This window comes from Brassica rapa, chromosome A03 (assembly GCF_000309985.2).
Source record: "Brassica rapa cultivar Chiifu-401-42 chromosome A03, CAAS_Brap_v3.01, whole genome shotgun sequence".
Classification (NCBI taxonomy): domain Eukaryota; kingdom Viridiplantae; phylum Streptophyta; class Magnoliopsida; order Brassicales; family Brassicaceae; genus Brassica; species Brassica rapa.
The window spans coordinates 2,019,510-2,037,881 of record NC_024797.2 but is presented as its reverse complement, the minus strand read 5'-3'; the positions used below and the strand labels follow the sequence as shown (position 1 = coordinate 2,037,881).

The window sequence follows — 18,372 nt, the reverse complement described above, 5'->3', positions numbered from 1 at the left end:
CTTCTACCTCTAGTGGTAAAGGGCTTACAGCTGTGAGTACCGCCACCAGGGTTCGAATCCCAAACATTGGAGAATTAACATTTCGGCATCGCCAGGGAGGGACAGAGGACCGACACGTGGCAACACGTGACTAGTCTGGATCACTTCGGTGGGGCCAGGATACCTCTGTATAATTCAAAAAAAAAAATATAATGAATATGATTAAGAAGTTTCACTTGAGATCCGAAAACTAATGTTGGAAAGAAAACAATTAATAGTCAAATAAAACGAAGCTAATTTTGCTTTCTCAGTTAAAATGTGAATTTAACCCTATTTCTGGAAGTACCTTTTGAATTTTTTTTTAATTTCTTGCCGGATTTTAAGGATAATCTTACAAGGACTTTTTAATGTATTATTATCTTTGATGACGATGATGGTCCGTCCCTTATCATATCAAACGTAAACGCGGGCACGCAACTTTATGCGAAAGCCTACGTGGCAACTACCATCTTTGGATTACGTTAAAAAAAAATGAAAAATCCAAATTGTTATTAATAAGGGAACGAAATGAAGCTAATTCGTATTCATACGCACAAATCGAAAAACAATGAAAACTAACGACTTCTCTTCTTCATCTTCGTCGTCGCCAAGCGATCGCAGGATCGGCGCTCTCCTCCGTCATCTCACCGCCGGGACAGATGCGGATCGCGTGAGCTCCGTTTTCGCTTCGCCCACGTCGGGAGGCGCGGGAGGTTCTGTTTTCGCTCATCTCGTTCAAGCTCCCGAGGATGCTATTCTCGGGGTACCTTCTCCTTCTCCTTCTCCTCCTTTGATGTATTTGTATGTGTATATAGATAAAACAACGTATTCGACGATGATTTTGGATGGGTGTGTTGTACGCATTTGATGTTTCTAGCTGATTGTGATTCTGGATCGCGATGGATCGGGTGTTGATTAGTGCGATCTCGATGGTGTCACGATGATATATGGATTGAGAGATAGTTTGATGTTTGATCTGCTGATTTTTGCGTAGAACAGAGAGAATTTTCTTAATTACTCGAATTATCATCGATAATTATTTGAAAATTTAGAAGCATAGGTTATGGTATTATCAGAAGATTTGATTTTTGTACTTCGGTTAATTAGCAGAACAGATAAATTTCCTTAATTACTGTTTTTTTTTTTCACCGATGATTATTGGAAAATTTAGAAACTATGTTATTTGTTATGAGCTCTGAGTTTTGAACAATTTAAACAGGTGACAATTGCATATAACAAGGACCCCAGCCCAATTAAGCTTAATTTGGGAGTTGGTGCTTACCGAACTGAGGTAATGATTAACGAAGCTTGTCTCTGCTCTTTCCTCTAAAGGTGTTATGTGTAATGGTGTTAATATGATGTAGGAGGGGAAACCTTTGGTTCTTAATGTTGTGAGGAAAGCTGAGCAGCAGCTTATCAATGACAGGTTTACCTCTCTCTTCTTTCCTCTGGGTTGAGTTTGGTTATAATAAAACATTATGAGTGTGTGCTGATGTTGAGTCTTGTTTTTTTTGTGTGTGATTAATCTGTAGGTCACGGATCAAGGAGTATCTTCCCATTGTTGGATTGGTTGAGTTCAACAAGTTAAGCGCTAAGCTCATTTTAGGCGCTGACAGGTACAATGTCCTCTGGTTATCCTTTTATGTTTCTTGTAATGTCGGACAATTCTCTCTGATTCGTGTTTTCACGCATGACTTAGTCCTGCTATTCGGGAGAATCGTGTTACAACCGTGGAGTGTTTGTCTGGTACTGGTTCCCTGAGAGTTGGTGGGGAATTTTTGGCTAGGCATTATCATCAGGTAGATATGCTAAGGTCTATTTTTTTCATGTCTGATTGAATTTCTTCATCTTAATGAACATTTATGGAATCTGAAGTCTTCTTTTTTTCTTCTTCCAGAAAACAATTTATATTCCTCAGCCAACATGGGGAAACCATCCCAAAATTTTCACCCTCGCTGGCTTGTCAGTGAAAACTTACCGCTACTATGATCCATCAACACGTGGGTTGAACTTTCAAGGTGAGAAATCTCACAAGTTTTTGAAGTTGTTGATTAGCTTTTATACCTGATCAGCCGTAAGTAACCATTTCTTCTTCTTTTTTTTTATTTTTTTCTGTGAACAGGTTTATTAGAAGACCTTAGTGCTGCCCCACAGGGTTCGATAGTGCTTCTCCATGCCTGTGCTCATAACCCAACTGGTGTTGATCCAACCCTTGAACAATGGGAGCAAATCAGGAAGTTGATGCGTTCCAAAGGATTGATGCCATTCTTTGACAGTGCTTATCAGGTACACCTGCTCTGGATACTTTTGTTGTATAGGACCAGCTGATGTTTAAAGTTTAAACAATTTATGCTCTCAATAGATGGTTAATACTTGTCTTCTATATTTTCTTATCTCTTTTCTCATTGAAGGGCTTTGCGAGTGGAAGTCTGGATACAGATGCGAAACCAATTAGGATGTTTGTTGCTGATGGAGGAGAATTGCTCGTTGCTCAGAGTTATGCAAAGAACATGGGACTCTATGGAGAACGAGTTGGAGCTCTCAGCATTGTAAGATTCAGTCTAATTCAGAAACTCTTGGGTGCTGATGTGAGAGATACTGTCGTTATCCAAATCTGACAATAAAGGCCTTGCTTGTAGGTATGCAAAGCAGCAGATGTGGCGGGCAGAGTTGAAAGCCAGCTGAAACTTGTAATAAGGCCAATGTACTCAAACCCTCCGATTCATGGTGCATCGATCGTGGCTGTAATCCTCCGTGACAGGAACTTGTTCAACGAATGGACTCTGGAACTGAAAGCCATGGCCGATCGTATCATCAGCATGAGGAAACAGCTTTTCGAGGCATTACGTGCTCGAGGTAAAGGTCCTATTTGATTGTATACATCATAGGGAAACAGCAGATCACACTTTTGAGTAACACTGAAATAATGTGACAGGCACGCCTGGAGACTGGACTCACATCATCAAACAGATCGGTATGTTTACCTTCACAGGGCTAAACCCAGCTCAAGTCTCCTACATGACTAAAGAGTACCACATCTACATGACATCCGACGGGAGGATAAGCATGGCTGGTCTGAGCTCGAAGACTGTACCGCACCTTGCAGACGCTATCCATGCCGTTGTCACCAAAGCCCTCTGAGACATCTCACACCACCACCACGGTGGTTATGTGGTGATCAATAAAGGATATTTACTTTCGTTTTTTTTTTCAGTAATTCCGGCAGTGACAAGTTAAATGTCATTATTATTATTGTTATTTCATCTCAGTGGTTAATAAAGTAGGCAAGAGAGTTTTGTGCCTCTTCTACTATTTACATTCTCAGTGTCGCAACTTTGTAGACAGCAACCAACTTTAAATTTTTGGTTATATATTTTATGGGTTCTAGCTTGTGGAACCTAACATAGAATAAGAATATTGTTACCGATCGTTGAAGTTATAAAGTAGGTAACATATTCCAGATGCACTTGTATTGCTTCAAAATATATGGGCATGCTCATTGCCTTGCAAGTTCCAAGTATATGGAAATGATTGTGCATACTCGTTGCAGGCAATTATGAGGATGTATATACTATATTATATTGAATCCACATTATCTACATAAATTCAAGCTTATCCATTAAAAGAGAAAAAAAAAATGATCCAACCAGGGACAGAGTCGGTTTATAGAAGATGCACATACATGCAATGAATATTATGTATTGAGGTTCCTGGCCTTTTTACCTACATCCTTTCAAGAGGTAAGAGGATGAGGGTTCTTCTGTTACTTTGGTGGGAGACTCGCAATCGTTGAAGTCCAGCACTCGACGCTCCGCCTATATATAAAGATGGAAAGAAAAACAATTTTATTTCGTTTCTAAAATCATAGAATTTACTTAAGAGAGTGAATGATTAAATATTTACCAGAAGAGGATCATTATTCTCTTTATCCAATTCCTTCATCTTCCTTGCATCATCATAGTTACTTGCTGAAAGTGAGACCTCCATGGCATCGAATGCTGCAAACGCACTCGTATGCTCATCTCTCTGTGTCATAAGTCCTATGCTCCCGTAGCTTCTCTCCCCAGGGCTGAAAATGTAGCCCATGTCCTGGAAAGAAACAAGCACAAACTGCCATTATATATGGGCTAAAAGAATTTGGCATTGCATGAATGTAAGAGGTTGAATATATAACGGAAGGAGCCTAATAATGAGATACCTCGATAGTTATATCTGTGTCAAACCTTGGGCTGTGCAAGAGAGAGTTTACGTAAAACGGTGATTTCCACGCCGAGGGAGATTCAAGACCTCTCCTGAATGGAGTTCCACAGAAACTGTAAATAGAGAAGAAGCAAAATCATTATAGCAACAACTGAAAGCAAAAATGGAAAAATAAAAAAAAAGTGAAGGTGTGTAGTGTATGTACATGCTGAAATTCTCATTGCGTGTCTCGTTGTCAACATGATGACCCTCGGTGTTTCTCGCGCGAGAAGGCGAATTGATTACCAAACAAAGACTTGCAGAAGAATGTAAATGATTTCTTGGTGTTGAAACTTGTGCTTTCTCTGATTTGCTTACTGATTGACCAGGAGGAGAGAGTACCTGCTTGTTGGTATTGCTCTCACAAAGAACAGCAGAAACACTTTCAACCTGCATAAGATTTTATCCGTTCACTGTTTATAACATGACAGGTAAAAAAAAATGCACAGAAACGAAATGATGAATGTAAATTAATTTGAGAAAGCAAGCCCATTCTATTATGTACGGTTAGATGACCATGATATGAAGTCTACCAACCAGATTCATAATCAAACCAAGTACTTACTCACAACCAAGTTTCATATGAAGATTGATAACTCAACAGCCTTTTAAATTCTTAAAGGAAAGAAGAGACTTACATTTTCAACACCCTTCTCCTTGACACTTGCATCCAAGCAAGATTGCTCTGGTTTTTCAAGAGACATTGAATCTTCTCGACTCTCACTCTCATCAAACATCACATCTAGGCGTGAAAAGTCTTTTGAAAGACTGGCTGCTATATCAATCTCAAGCTTCTTATCACTTCTTTTCTCAGACAGCGGCGTCAGCAGATCCCGTGTGCGTTTCCTCAGGATTGACTTCGCACCAACCAACGTCTTTTTGCCAGTGGGAGATTCCCACAGCCGGAGGGGACTCATGCACGTCATGGTCGACATCAGTAGCTTGCGTATGCCGAGAGGGCTGTAGTCGTGCAAAGGATCGTTTTTGGACTGTAAGAGATCACTGTTGAAGACAGGTAGGTCCAAGCTGGGGAAAGAGAGACTTGATGATGATGCTCCCATATCCTCATGATGCTGCTGCTCGGCTGGCTCATGCTTAGGAAGAGAGTGTGGCTTGACTTCTGCTAGAGAAGCAAAGTCGTTCACTGGAACCAACTTCTTGGAATCATTCAAATGATATGATTGATCTTCTTCACTGGAGTTATTAGCACAAGTAATGAAGGTACCATTTACACTTGTCATGGAGTTTGGTTCTGCCTCAAGAGGATGACATATTAGTTCAGATGACTTCTTGGAGTACTTATCAGGTGATATGATCAAAGGAGCCGGCCGGAGAGTTTCTTTGCCTGAGGCAGATGTTGCAATAGACTTTGAGGAAGAGCTCTGCATAGGAGATTTGGTTGAAGAAACCTCGTTTGGCTCTTGAGTCGAAGGTCTAGAAACACTGAGCCCTTCACTCTCTTGATCAACGAAAAGGATCCTGCAACATTCCGTTTCAGAAACGTTTGCTGTGTTGGTGTAAGTAGCCACATCTCTATTAGATGTGGAGTTTGCACCTCCAAGAGAAGCTTCCTTGCTCTCCTTGGCGTATGGCATTGGTAACTCTGACATACTATGTCTCATCTCCAGTGATATATCAGACAGCTCCTGAAAATCAAAATGGTAATCCTGGCTTGAGACATTATGATCAGGGAATTGTGAACAGTCCTCCATGTCATAAGAGAGTTCTGAGATGGAGACCGAGATATTTTCCAGTTCCGGATAATAATACTCATTCTTGTGATAGTTTTCACAGGGGTGAAAGTGATGCTCCATGTTTATCATTCCATTTTGATAATCCCTTGCAGATATAGAGCAGCCAGCCACGCTTGAAATCTGACAGTTTTCTACTTCTTTCTCTGCCTGTCCACTTACGCAGCCATTACAATCTAAAGATATGGAGCTTCTCTCATAAGGAGCTAGAGGCATGGCTTGGTACTGATCCAAAAGGCCAGAGGACATATAGGAATCTAGTTTCTTCTTAACTGAACTGTGCCAGTGGTTTTTGATTCCATTGTCTGACCTGTTGATAACAAAGCAGCGTAAATTATATCGCTGGAACAAATAGTGGAATACTTAATGACTGAATATAATGTAGGATTAGTACCTTCCAGGCAAGAACTTTGTTAACTCTGCCCATCTATTACCGTAGACTTGATGAGCACGAATCAGAACCAGCTCTTCTTCTTGAGTCCAAGCTTCCTTGTTTATGGCAGGATTGAGATGATTATGCCACCTATTGAGATCAATCACACTCTTTTGAAAAATCTAGAGATTGAAAAGCTTTCAAGTGCTTAATAAAACACTGTTGTTTATAGAGAACAGTACATATAAGCATACCTCTCTCTACATTGCTTTCCAATACGGCCAGGTAAATACCGAGCAATAGTGGACCATTTCTTAGGCCCATACTTTTGGATTAACTGAACAATCATATCATCTTCCTACAAACATGTCAAATGAGAGAAATAAGCAGTCATAGGGGATGTTTAGGAAGTATAAAGCCAACAGGGTTAAGTATGCTAGAAGCAGATATAAAAGTAGTGAAGAAAAAAGTTGTGTCACCTCCTTTGTCCATGGCCCTTTAACAAGTTCAGGATTAAGGACCTTCTGCCACCTGTGGAGGCATTGGACATCAGTTCGATCCTTGAAATATTCAGCTGGAAGTTAAGAAAATGCAGATCAGACAGATGTGAGATCCTGTTAGAGCAAAGTATGTCAAGTTGTGAAATTTACCTATCTTCTTCCAGTTTTTTCCTTTAAAATTGTGGACAGCTTTCCTCAAAATCTCATCCTGCAAAATATGTTTGGTCAACAAAAGATCAAATATGCAGATTGAAGAGTGAAGAAACACACATCCAAAAGTACATTTCTTCTGTATCTCTGATTTAGTATTTTACATATATGATCTAAGCAAATGCACTTAGGCATACAGAGCAACATGCAAATGAACACATACAGGGTGGACTTTGTTGCATGTGAAACCAGATTAACCAATTGAATCAAGCACCACTGGTAGTTTAAAAAAAAAAAAAGCTGAAGAAAACATGAAACTTTACCTCTTCTGCTGTCCACTGGCCTCGAGTAGAACGTCTTGTAGGGCCACTAGTCCTCCTGTAAAATCAACACACAAATTGATTGTCATGCAACTCAGTTCTAGATAGAGCCAAACATGACCAACCTAGTAAATCAAACAGATAAACACAAAGAGAAAGGAAACAACAATAACAAAACAAAACTTATTGGCATGAATAGATGTGACATGTAGAGGACATGAAAACACTTTCTTCACCTTATTAAGTAAAAGTTACATAAAAAAAAAAGAAGAAGAAGCATACCCTTGACGTGACTTCGGGGGGTTCCCTTCAGTAAGCCCATCAGGAGGAGGAGTTGAGATTGTTGTTGCACACTCACTTTCCATATCTCTTCAATGAAAATGCAAAAATAGCAACTCCAGTTCCCATACGCTGCCACTCCAAAACATCATCAAACAAAGTTATTCGCCGCTTTTATACCATTAGTACTAAACATACACCAAGCTTAAAATAATTACAGTAACAAATTGGTGTTTTGGTTCACATGCTATATAACCATCAATTCAAAATGACATCATGTCACCCAAATCAATCTAGATACTACGATTGATCAGACCTAGGTCGAGATCTCTAACTATGAAAGCATAGAACTCACCGACGACGAGCTTCGGAAACGGAAGCGATCAGATCTCAACTAGGCAGACCACAATGGTCCCAATTAAACCCCAAATCGCAAACGAGAAATCTCAGATTGGGAGCAAAAACACACTTCAGACTGTCTGATTAATTGAGAGAGTGTGAGAGATTGAAATCTTTTGAGATCAAATGAGAGAAGGAAGATAAAAGAGAGAAATCTAAACGGTCGGCGTTAGCTATTTTCAAAACATGAATGGCGCAACTTCGAATTTTGCAAAACGTTTTGTTTTTTCCTATCAAGCGGCCTGAGAGTCCCTCTGATCTGAGAAAATCTCAGCCGTTCATTTTAAATACAATCGGTCACGTGTCTCTTATCTTATTTTTTCCTTGTCGGGTCTCTTATTTTTTTTAAAGTGCTCAAGGGGACATATCATTATTGTTGTTTCTCATTTTCTCCCCCCTTCTTTTTCCTTTTTCGAGTTTTACCCACATATTTTAATTTCCACTATAGATTAGTTGGGGTACTGATCGTTGGTAGTAACTTTGGGGGCACACACTGTGATGATTTCAAATCATGGGACTTTTAGGTTGCAGATCTATTTTTAAGTAGATTTCAAATTGTATTATCTGAAATGTTTTTTTGTAGCCTTGCATGTTATAAGAAAAAAAAACAGAATTATGGATGTATTAAACCGAATATTTGATATAATTTCGTCAACATTTGATGAATTAAGAACATTTATTGAAAGTTTGAAACACAGGAAAGTTCATACTAAATATTGGTTATCGTGGCTTAAAATCATCGTAATTTAATAATGTTAGGCAAATCCAAAACCGTACACTGACTTAGAGGAGATGATAGAGATGATAAGAACAAATTTAATCTGAAGCGGGAGGTTATTATTATTATTTTTTTTTTGTCAACAGGAGGTTATTTATCCTATGTAAATTAGTTTTGGGATAAAACGTTAAAAAGGTAAAAATATAAGGGTAGTAAAATGATATTCAACAAACACAGCAAGGTAGAGTAAACCATGATCGCACAAGATCACTGGCTCACCTGAGGTAATGCTCTCTGTTTTCCTCACAACTCAGACTCAATCCTCTGAAACATTTCAATGGGAAAATCAGAGTTTTACATGAAATCGTCTTCGAGTTCTTGAAGCGATTTGTTGCTCGAAGCAATGTCTTTGTTGGATGTCATTTTATCAGTTACCATCAACCCCTTGTAGCTCCTCATCTCTGCTTGCCTCTCCTTCTCCAGCCTCTCTATCTCTTCACGTTTCTTCTGCAAAACCCAAAGGCAAGAAGGATTTGAGTCAAAACCTAACCAATAGAGACTTTTCACAGATTAAGAAGATGACAAGGACCAAAACAGAAAGCTCACCTTCTCCCTCAGGTGTTGCTTCCTCTCAGCTCTCTCTGCAGCGTTCACTGCTTCTCTCTCGGCTTCATTATGAAACAAACCATACAATGTAATAGATTGTTAAGTTAAGCTGACTGGCAAAGCTATAGTCACTTCATATGCCAAAGACTTACCTCTCAGATCAGGGGTTCTCTCAACTTTTGTTTTGTTCAACCTGTTAACTATATCATTGACTCGTTTCTCCACTCTGATAGTCCGGACCTTAAAGAAACACACAACCAACCATGCATGAGCACTTTTTAATATATGCACAACGCAAAATTTACTTGGGAGATGAAGAAGCTTACCATCTTTGAGTTGTGGAAACCAACTTGACCAACATCCATGGAGGCGGTTTTCTTCAAGTTGGACCAGGGAGTGTACACAACATCGACGTTGTTCACCTTGTTGCCTGGCACATAATCCCAGAAGCCAGTCGGTAAGAAAACAGAATATAACCTATATGTGCCCTCCTTCTATAAGAAATGGGGACAAACTGATACTCCAAAAGACTAATGGTTATGTAAATTTGAAGTTCACGACAAGCGGAAAAGGGCTTTAGGTTTTACCTTGAATGGAGTTGGCTTTCACAAGCTGAGCACAGTCCTCCAGCACACCTTCGTTAATGTCATCAAAACCCTGGCCTTTATGAAGCCTTAGGTAAACGTGAGCTGAGGACATTTTGTCAACGTGAAACCTGCATCAAACGAAAAGTGCTTTTAGCAATAATGCTGAGTAGGTGAAGCTCCTAGTTGTTTACTTGGTAAAAACCAGCCTATTCATGATCAAATATTGGGATTCATAAGAATACTATGACCAGAAGACAGACGTGATGTTTTCATAAGTTAACTTATACACCTCAGTCATGAAAGAAAACTTACTAAACCAAAAACAAAATGCTAAAACAGCACATGTTATCAAATAGTAAAACCGATAAGCCACGAAACTCCAATAGATTGTATTTTAAAAAAACGAAACTGTCAAACTAGAAGGTAACAGACACCTATTCATATCTACAAACATCAAAGTTCTTGAATGTAGCCAACCTAGCATGCCTGGAGAAAATAGAATACCGATGAAAACATTTGAGCTACTACATATTATTCCAGCATCTCTAATGCATATCTCTAAACAAACAAACAATTTCAGAAACCAAAACTAACCAAAAATCCATTCTACCAAAATTCAAACACAAAAGTTCTGAAAAAGAACGTCACCTGGAAATCAAAAGATAACAAAATTCGATACAACATATATAAGATAATAAACAACAGCTCCATAGCAAAGACTAAGAACAGAATTAATTTTAACTGAGTGTAATAATCAAAAACAAAACTTGAGTAACAGCGTTGACCACCATATTATTCCCCAATCATTCCCATATTCCCATACCAATCTACCAAAACATCTGAGCATAAACAAACTCAAAATTCGATCAAACCAACTAAATCAACGTCGATTTCGTGACAGAAACAATCGAATGATCGGAAAAAATTAAAGAATATTCGTTCTCGCTCACCAGACGTCTTCGGGGAAGCCGTACTTGATGAGCTCCTCGTTCTCAAACTTATCAAGCCCCATGAAGATGGTGTAGTCCCCAGCATCTGGACGAGCCTTGAAGTAGAACACCATCGCCTTCGATTCGAGAGACGGAGCAAATGGAATCTAGGGTTTCCCCTCTCTCTTCCCTATCTCCCCCTCTCTTCCCGACAAGTTGCAACAATGAAGAAATCGTAACCACTCTAGAGAATATAAAAAGAAAACACGCAAATAAGACCGATGACTTTTGTTCTTTCCTTCCTTGTCTTAATAAAATACATATTTCCAAAACTAACCTTCATATTTACAAATTTAACGTATGAAGCCTAAACCTTTTTAATTTCATTTATTAAACCCAAACGTTTGGACATACATATTGATCTTGCACCATCGCAGAATCTGTAACGTTAACATGGCCAAATCATTTTCCAAAAGTCTAAGGATAAAAGTACCTCTCCATAACAAAATATCTCTATGCTCTACACCACAAAGAACACAACGAAATCAAACGTGAGAGAGACGCCAAAGCTCAAACAGTATTTAATGTAGAGATCCAATCCAGCGAATTCTACTGATACATAACGAGTTTTTTTCAAGGCATGCCGAATTTGGACAAGGCTGTTTCAAATACAGTGGCGAATGCCTGAGAGGTACTCTGGTCGTCCGCTTTCACTTTTATCTGAGCTTTGGCCGATGAAGAGTTTATGATACACTCAGTGAGATAGTCCGAGGGTTCTGCTTCCTTTTGAGCAAAGAAGAAGAACTTGAAGTTTGGTGATTGGCCTCCCGATGCGATGCAGTGAATGGAATGACTCTGCATGTGTTTGATAAGTGATTGTGGAACTGTCAAGGCCGCTATTCCTTGGGGGTTCACAGAATACTCCTGCAAAAAGTTAAGAAAGTTACAATACTAAGACAATGTCACAATGGCTTCATCAATGGCAAAGGTGAAAACATTAGGGGGGACCTGTGTTAATGATATGGGCAGTTGGCGCCATTTCTGTTGGAAAGCACGTGGATCTAGAGAAGCTCTTGGGTTAAGCTTTAAAAGAGGCGGTGATGGTGTTGGAGCAGGAGCTGCTGATAGACCCAAACCAAGGAGATCATCAAAATCAAAGCTAGATTGTGTGGTTGTTGCGGACGCGGCAGGGCCGGAGATTGCAAGTTCTTGCATTTGCGAGGATATATTAGAGCTTTCATATGGAGCCGTGTATGCGGAACAATTGTTACTGGAAAGTCCTTTGTTGTCATCCTTCTCGTCAGTACTCAGAAGCAGGTCCTTGTCATTTGCCTCAAATTGCTGAGCTGGAACAATGTCACTGGAGACTTCAGGAGTGATGGAAGTACTTCCAAGTTCTTCTGAAAACTCAAAGGGCCCTCGGTGTTCCTTATCCGTAAACATGTACGATGGCTGCCAGAAAAAAAATGATGTTACTACCTCTGAATAATATTAAGGCTATTGAATGCATACTGCTACATTGGTTTGACAGCAAAGTCAGGAAACATACCTTCTGGTAGATCACAGAAAGACTGTTAAACTCGTCAAATATACGGTCTTTGATTTCACTGCTTTGAGTGTCAGCAAAGGCTGAAACCGCCTGTTGTGGAGGACTAACAACACTTTCTGCCACATGCACGTCGTATTGCAGAACCCGATAGTAGAACAAGGCTCGATCGTGAACATCCTACTCCAACAGTTAATGTTGAACAAGTATCTAATGGGCCAATGGTTTCAAAACAAGAGAAATTTGGAAGGGAGAGATCGGATGATACCTGGTGAAAATCAGCAATCCCTGCAGCTAGAGCTATTCCTAGGGCTTTCTGAGTCTCAGGTGCCCTCTTGAAAAAGCATTTCATAGCTGCGGTTAGGAGATGCAACCGGACCTCAGCCGAATGCTCTTCCTCCCAGTTCTCTATCAGATTCTCCAAAATATAAGGAGCATCACTCATGTCCTGGGCATATTCACCCAACATCCATATAAGAGCCGCCTTGGCTTTGGGTTCCTGAATGTTTTTGCTGCTGATACCGCCAACAACAGAAATGCAGTCATGGCTCCATTGTGGATGCTTCCTTAGAAGGTCCTTCACAAGAACCTAAAGGAGGAACCAGATAAGTATATTCATAATGAAAATGCAAAAAATATGACGGATATTTATTTCAGTGAATAGTGCGTATGATAGTTTACCAAAGTTTCAGCAGTGACATAGTCCTTCTCCATCTCCAGAAACTGAAGAAGTCTATCAACAATCGCGTTCACATCATACTGCTGCAAAGCAATCTTCCCAACTGCCCGAATTGACTCTCTTGCAATTTCAATATCAACGTTTGCAGCATACTCGCACAGTTCCGTCACTGAGTGGAAAGAAAATCACGAAACAATCACATTAAAGAGTCGAAAACGAAACGTTTTCTCATTCCAGATTCCATATTGACATAATATGAAACAATACCAATTTCGTAAGTGTTGCTTTCATTTGCAATAGCAGTCAACATCTCAAGCTTCAACTTTTTGACATACGAGGGTTCATTGTACTGGCAGTAGAAATGCTTATAATCTGAGGCAAAGATGAATGGCGCACGGACAACCAAAAGATGAAGGTGGCTCAAGATTGCATACGATTGCTCCGGACTTCCAGAACTAACGAGAGTCAGAAGTGGAGATTTAATACGCTCATACACCTAAACAAGAGCATTTGGTATCAGTGAGACAAAGATCATGATTAAACGCTGAAACAACTAATCAATCCAGAGGAGATAACTTTCTTTTGCTAGAAACTAAAATCTTATTTTCAAGCTTTCAGACAACGTCACCAAAAGTAATTCTATGCTCACTTTTTTGGACATTACGGAAACTATTGCACAAACCTATCATCATAACATCCCACGCAAAACTTATTCCATCAGGAAAAAAAATTCAATGTCAAGGATAAGGAGGTGGACTTTTTACCTGTTGATGAACATCAGTCATGGAGAGTGTCAACTGCAGAAACACTTTGACTGTTGCCAAGACAACAGCACCATTGGCATGCTGAAGTCTGTCTTCCAACAGATTCATAATGTCAAAAATATCATTACTATCTGACGGCACATATTTTACTGCCAACTCAAGTATAAGACATTGCGCCCACTCATTGAATTCCTTGATCCTGCAAAAACAAACACCACCATAGTGAAATTTGCTTCTCCCTTTATAGATACGACCACAACAACAAGGTATTGTGATTGAAGGTTACAGGAGGAGCTAAAGCACATACCGATTCAGGAAATAATATATAAGTGGTTTGCTAAGCAAAGATTCCTTCTCCCGACACGCCTCCTCAGAGTGGCTTGCTTCTAAACTCCAAATTTCTTGAAGTGCAGCTAGGCAATTGGCAACTACCTGAACAGAATATTTTACATCAAAAAGCTACCATGAAATGTGAATTAGTCAAAAAGAATATTCAACATACAAAAAAATTTAACCTGAGCATCTGAATCATGAAGCATCAAACTTTTCAACGTTGCAGGAAACTCAGCATCAATACACGTCGAGGCCGAGATGTGATACAGCTTCAGCACTCCAGTTACAGCGATTGTTCTCACATAGCTGTTATTATCCTTCAGCCCACTCCCCAAGGGACCAAGCAGATACTCAACGAGGTTCGGCACTCGTAAAGAACACAAACTCCTCAGAGCAAGCCCACGGATCATAGGGTCCTCATCTTTGCAATCCCTCTGGAGAAAATTGATCGTCAGAAGGGAGAGATCAGGATTCCCCTTCGCATAGTTTCCAACGTAGAGATAACACATCTTCTTGAGGACAATGTCTGACGTCGCCGAGCACATGACCATTTCTCCGAATACGGAGGAGACGTCGATGCCGATAGTCATGTAGGATATGACTTTCTTGAAGAGGTCGCGCTTTGAATCGTCGACTCCTGGAGCTCTGCTTCCGGCTAGCTGGCGAAGCTGAGATTTCAGATCTGTCACTTCGCTTTTCCTGGAAAATAACAAATCATAGTTTCGATTTCACGCTTCGTTTGCTTAAAGAGAGATCAGATTATAGAAGCTTAATCTAGACGACATCCTAAAACTAGATCCGCTACAATTGTGATTGAATCGTAAAACTGATCGCTGATTCTTATCTAATGAATGCAGGTGAAGCTAAGCGGTGTTGATCGAGAGATAGAGAATGAGTTACCCTGAAGGTTGAGACGGTGACGGATAACGCGAGGAAGCGGCTGGAGGAGGCATCGCTGATATGGTTGAGGTTGAGATTTGATTGAATTTGTACGCCGTGAGATCCACCGGAGCAGAAACCAACGAGATGTCACCCGATCGGAGAGAATCGAGCTGAGATCAGAAGATTTTGGTTCACTGGTGGAGTCTCGTGCGTCGAGAGGTGGAAGAAGAAAATGCCAACGACCGGATTTGCAATTTACTCCTCCTACTTATTATGTTTTACTAATTCCCCCTTTATTTTCAATTTAATCCAAAGAAGACAAATGATCAGGGTTTGAATGGTAACCAATGACGAATAGAAACACTGCATTCCTTAATGTTCTTCAAAAATGTTACCATTCGTGAGGAATATTTTTTCCTCTTCATTTTTTATTCCTATTCATTCTTTTCCTAATCATTCATAATGTTCCTTGATGATTACCAGTCACACCCTATGTAAGATTTTACATGAGATAACCTTATAAAACATTCGTATTAGTCATAATTTTATCAGGAAAACCAGTTTCACCTGTAAATTATATTATTTTTACTGTATAAAGTTAATCTGTTCATGATTATACTAAATGAACTATCTATTAATAGAACATTGTGGGGGAATTATACAATCGTAAAAACATAGGGGACGAACTTTAAATAAGAAAAGTTTTCATCCAGCTTCCACTAACAAAACGCTGCGTTTCGCTGCGGATATTTTCTTCATTTCTCTCTCCTCGAACATCCATGGCTGCTCTCAGAAGCTAGATAGAGAAAACTACACACACGACTACACTAAAGAAGGGAAGAGAATCAATCAGCTATGATCTTAGCTCAGCTTCGGAGGCTTCGTCTCTCCATCTTCGCTAAATCCCATTTCTCTCTCGCTTCTTCGCATTTCAATCTCATAAACCCTAACCCGCCGGTTAAGCTAGCCAGAGCCCTTTTCTCCAACCTCGCCACTGTCGAACCCATACCACTGCCGGTCTCGGATTCGTCCCATCTGGACGCTGCTCCGGTGGAGATTCCGCTCGACAAGCTCTTTATCCCGCCGGAGACTGATATCTCCGACGAAGAACCGTCGAGGCTGGCGGCTAGGATACTGAAGGGCTCGAACATAGTGCTGAGCAAGTACGCGAGAGACGCGCAGGTGGTTCAGGCAGACTATGTGAAGAGCAGTGTCCGGACGGAGGATTGTCCGGCCGATGGGCTGCCGGAGTTTGCTCTTGTCGGGAGATCTAATGTTGGGAAGTCATCGCTTCTCAATTCGTTGGTGAAAAGGAAGCGTCTTGCCTTGACGTCTAAGAAACCTGGTAAGATAAGTTCTGCTCCGTAGTGACTATCGTCCAGCTGGTGTTTGAATCCTATATGGTTTTAGGTGTAATTAGATTTGTAGATAAAAAAGATTCCTTCTTTGATGGGGATAGTGGCAAAAGTTTCGTTCTTTTGTGTGGATAGTGGCTTTTTGAACTTGCAGATATACTTGCTCCTATTAAGTGGGAAGCTTGGTTTTTGCAATTATAATGTCATATGACTTTAAATTGAATTGGTGGACACAGTGATTTTCTGAATTCATAGTGTTCATGAGGACATATGAGAGGGTTGGTAGATTTCAGTTTGTTTTTATTCCAAGCTTTAGTCAGTTGATTGATTGAAATGATGGTTCTATAGCGCATTTAAATTCTCTAGTGCCCAAGTGGGTATCAATCTCTAGTCTAGATCAACATTCGATAAGACAGAACCAATAGACTACCAAGGTGTTGGTTAGACAGAACATATTTGCTTTGTAGCATCGGCGTATGTTGGTTCCTAGTACTTGTGAAGGTGGGATCAGCTGATGGAATCTTTGAGTATTGTTGTATGCTTGGTATTGCTATAACAATTTCACACCTTAGTAAACAACTCTTGGTTAGACTGAACAGGTTTTCTTTTGTAGTATCGTTATTTGCTGGTTCCTAGTACTTAATGGTTACCAAGGTGGCGTCATTCTATGGAATCTTTAAGTAATTTATGATGCTTGATCATGCTATAACACTTTCATGCCAATAGGATTTGGATATTTATTGGAAGTACTATCTCTATAGTGTGGAGGTGTAGCTTGTTCGTACGATCTGTTAGATTGGATAATGCTTGGAAAGTTTTTGTACAACCGTAAAGCAATCCTACCATTGGATTGTTTATGCGCATTTATTCCTCTAGAAGAGATTCTTGCAAGAATTAATTTTCTTTGGTTCCTATAATTCTTGGTCATTTATTTATTTGTCATGTAGGGAAGACGCAATGCATTAATCATTTCCGGATCAACGACAACTGGTACTTGGTAGATTTGCCTGGATACGGGTAAGTTCAAGTTTGTATATCTCTTTGTTTACATTTGCTTATGAAACCATTGCCATAGTCCCTTAAATTGGCTCCGACCATCAGAAACTAAGTTTGTATATCTTTTTGTCTATTGTAATTACAGTTTCTGTCCTGGGGAATTTCTCAGACTTTGGCTATAAAACACTTGAAGTTGATGCATTTGTTAATTGCAGGTATGCATCAGCACCGCATGAGCTCAAAAAAGATTGGAACAAATTCACCAAAGACTATTTCCTGAACAGATCAACATTAGTCTCAGTATTTTTGCTAGTTGATGCCAGCCTTCCTGCAAAGCAAATCGATCTTGACTACGCTAGCTGGCTTGGTCAAAACCAGGTATAAAAATAAATAATTGTTTCTAAACACTAAGGAACCCGTTTAAACCCATTAGTTGTCCCTGCGGAATGAATTGGTGTTATCTATAACCCTCAGGTTCCGATGACTATGGTATTCACGAAATGCGACAAGAGGAAGAAGAAGAAAAACGGAGGGAAGAGACCGGAGGAGAATATAAAGGAGTTCCAAGATTTGATCCAAGGGTTCTTCGAGACAACTCCACCATGGATTATGACCAGCAGTGTGACAAATCAAGGCCGGGATGAGATATTGTTGCATATGGCTCAGCTAAGAAACTACTGGCTCAAACACTAAAGAACCCAACCACAGTTCTTCAGATTATCATTAATAGGAGTAATAAAGAACAACGAAAAACAGTTAATGTACCATTTCTTGGGCAATGTTTTTGATTAATGCAACGCTAGGATTTTGGCAATGTTTTTGATTAATGCAACGCTAGGATTTTGTTTTTGTATTCTGTTGTTGATAGTTGCACAAAAGATTAGTGTAATTGATGTGTGTTTTTCAGCTTTTTGTAACTAGTCGATCCACGCTCACCGCAATATTTTT

General features: G+C 39.8%; 5 protein-coding genes and 1 long non-coding RNA gene across 7 annotated transcripts; 3 read left to right on the top strand and 3 right to left on the bottom strand.

Moving 5' to 3' along the window:
• Nucleotides 1-491: 491 nt before the first annotated feature.
• Nucleotides 492-3,405, top strand: LOC103855915 (aspartate aminotransferase 3, chloroplastic). Its single transcript, XM_009132962.2, has 10 exons — nucleotides 492-781; nucleotides 1,238-1,309; nucleotides 1,383-1,444; nucleotides 1,551-1,634; nucleotides 1,718-1,817; nucleotides 1,916-2,036; nucleotides 2,141-2,304; nucleotides 2,430-2,567; nucleotides 2,658-2,874; nucleotides 2,954-3,405. The coding sequence occupies exons 1-10, from the start codon at nucleotides 587-589 to the stop codon at nucleotides 3,157-3,159; spliced, it is 1,359 nt and encodes a 452-aa protein (XP_009131210.1). The 5' UTR covers nucleotides 492-586; the 3' UTR covers nucleotides 3,160-3,405.
• LOC103855916 (transcription factor MYB3R-4) lies at nucleotides 3,230-8,241 on the bottom strand. Of its 2 annotated transcripts, none has more exons than XM_009132963.3 (12): nucleotides 7,986-8,241; nucleotides 7,634-7,762; nucleotides 7,355-7,409; nucleotides 7,032-7,089; nucleotides 6,861-6,955; nucleotides 6,636-6,739; nucleotides 6,403-6,531; nucleotides 4,896-6,318; nucleotides 4,424-4,647; nucleotides 4,217-4,331; nucleotides 3,922-4,107; nucleotides 3,230-3,833 (listed from the first exon to the last, which is right to left on the bottom strand). In XM_009132963.3, the coding sequence occupies exons 2-12, from the start codon at nucleotides 7,714-7,716 to the stop codon at nucleotides 3,738-3,740; spliced, it is 2,568 nt and encodes an 855-aa protein (XP_009131211.1). In that variant the 5' UTR covers nucleotides 7,717-7,762; nucleotides 7,986-8,241; the 3' UTR covers nucleotides 3,230-3,737. The 2 variants fall into 2 exon arrangements, with proteins under 2 accessions (XP_009131211.1, XP_033144871.1); XM_033288980.1 differs by having other exon boundaries at nucleotides 7,634-7,768; nucleotides 7,986-8,218.
• Nucleotides 8,242-8,614: 373 nt separating this feature from the next.
• LOC108871324 lies at nucleotides 8,615-9,211 on the top strand. The gene is made up of 2 exons (XR_001958015.2): nucleotides 8,615-8,862; nucleotides 8,897-9,211. It is a non-coding gene; the product is annotated as an uncharacterized LOC108871324 (long non-coding RNA).
• On the bottom strand, nucleotides 8,916-11,157 carry LOC103855914 (coiled-coil domain-containing protein 25). The gene is made up of 6 exons (XM_009132961.3): nucleotides 10,891-11,157; nucleotides 9,941-10,068; nucleotides 9,680-9,783; nucleotides 9,506-9,593; nucleotides 9,354-9,415; nucleotides 8,916-9,254 (listed from the first exon to the last, which is right to left on the bottom strand). Exons 1-6 carry the CDS (start codon nucleotides 11,001-11,003, stop codon nucleotides 9,102-9,104), a joined length of 648 nt encoding a protein of 215 aa, XP_009131209.1. The 5' UTR covers nucleotides 11,004-11,157; the 3' UTR covers nucleotides 8,916-9,101.
• Nucleotides 11,158-11,230: 73 nt separating this feature from the next.
• On the bottom strand, nucleotides 11,231-15,327 carry LOC103855913 (beta-adaptin-like protein A). Its single transcript, XM_009132960.3, has 10 exons — nucleotides 15,092-15,327; nucleotides 14,374-14,890; nucleotides 14,166-14,290; nucleotides 13,859-14,057; nucleotides 13,362-13,590; nucleotides 13,097-13,263; nucleotides 12,684-13,004; nucleotides 12,419-12,595; nucleotides 11,878-12,321; nucleotides 11,231-11,793 (listed from the first exon to the last, which is right to left on the bottom strand). Exons 1-10 carry the CDS (start codon nucleotides 15,142-15,144, stop codon nucleotides 11,503-11,505), a joined length of 2,523 nt encoding a protein of 840 aa, XP_009131208.1. The 5' UTR covers nucleotides 15,145-15,327; the 3' UTR covers nucleotides 11,231-11,502.
• Nucleotides 15,328-15,760: 433 nt separating this feature from the next.
• Nucleotides 15,761-18,332, top strand: LOC103855912 (GTP-binding protein At2g22870). Its single transcript, XM_009132959.3, has 4 exons — nucleotides 15,761-16,418; nucleotides 17,376-17,445; nucleotides 17,640-17,802; nucleotides 17,899-18,332. Exons 1-4 carry the CDS (start codon nucleotides 15,929-15,931, stop codon nucleotides 18,115-18,117), a joined length of 942 nt encoding a protein of 313 aa, XP_009131207.1. The 5' UTR covers nucleotides 15,761-15,928; the 3' UTR covers nucleotides 18,118-18,332.
• Nucleotides 18,333-18,372: the final 40 nt, after the last annotated feature.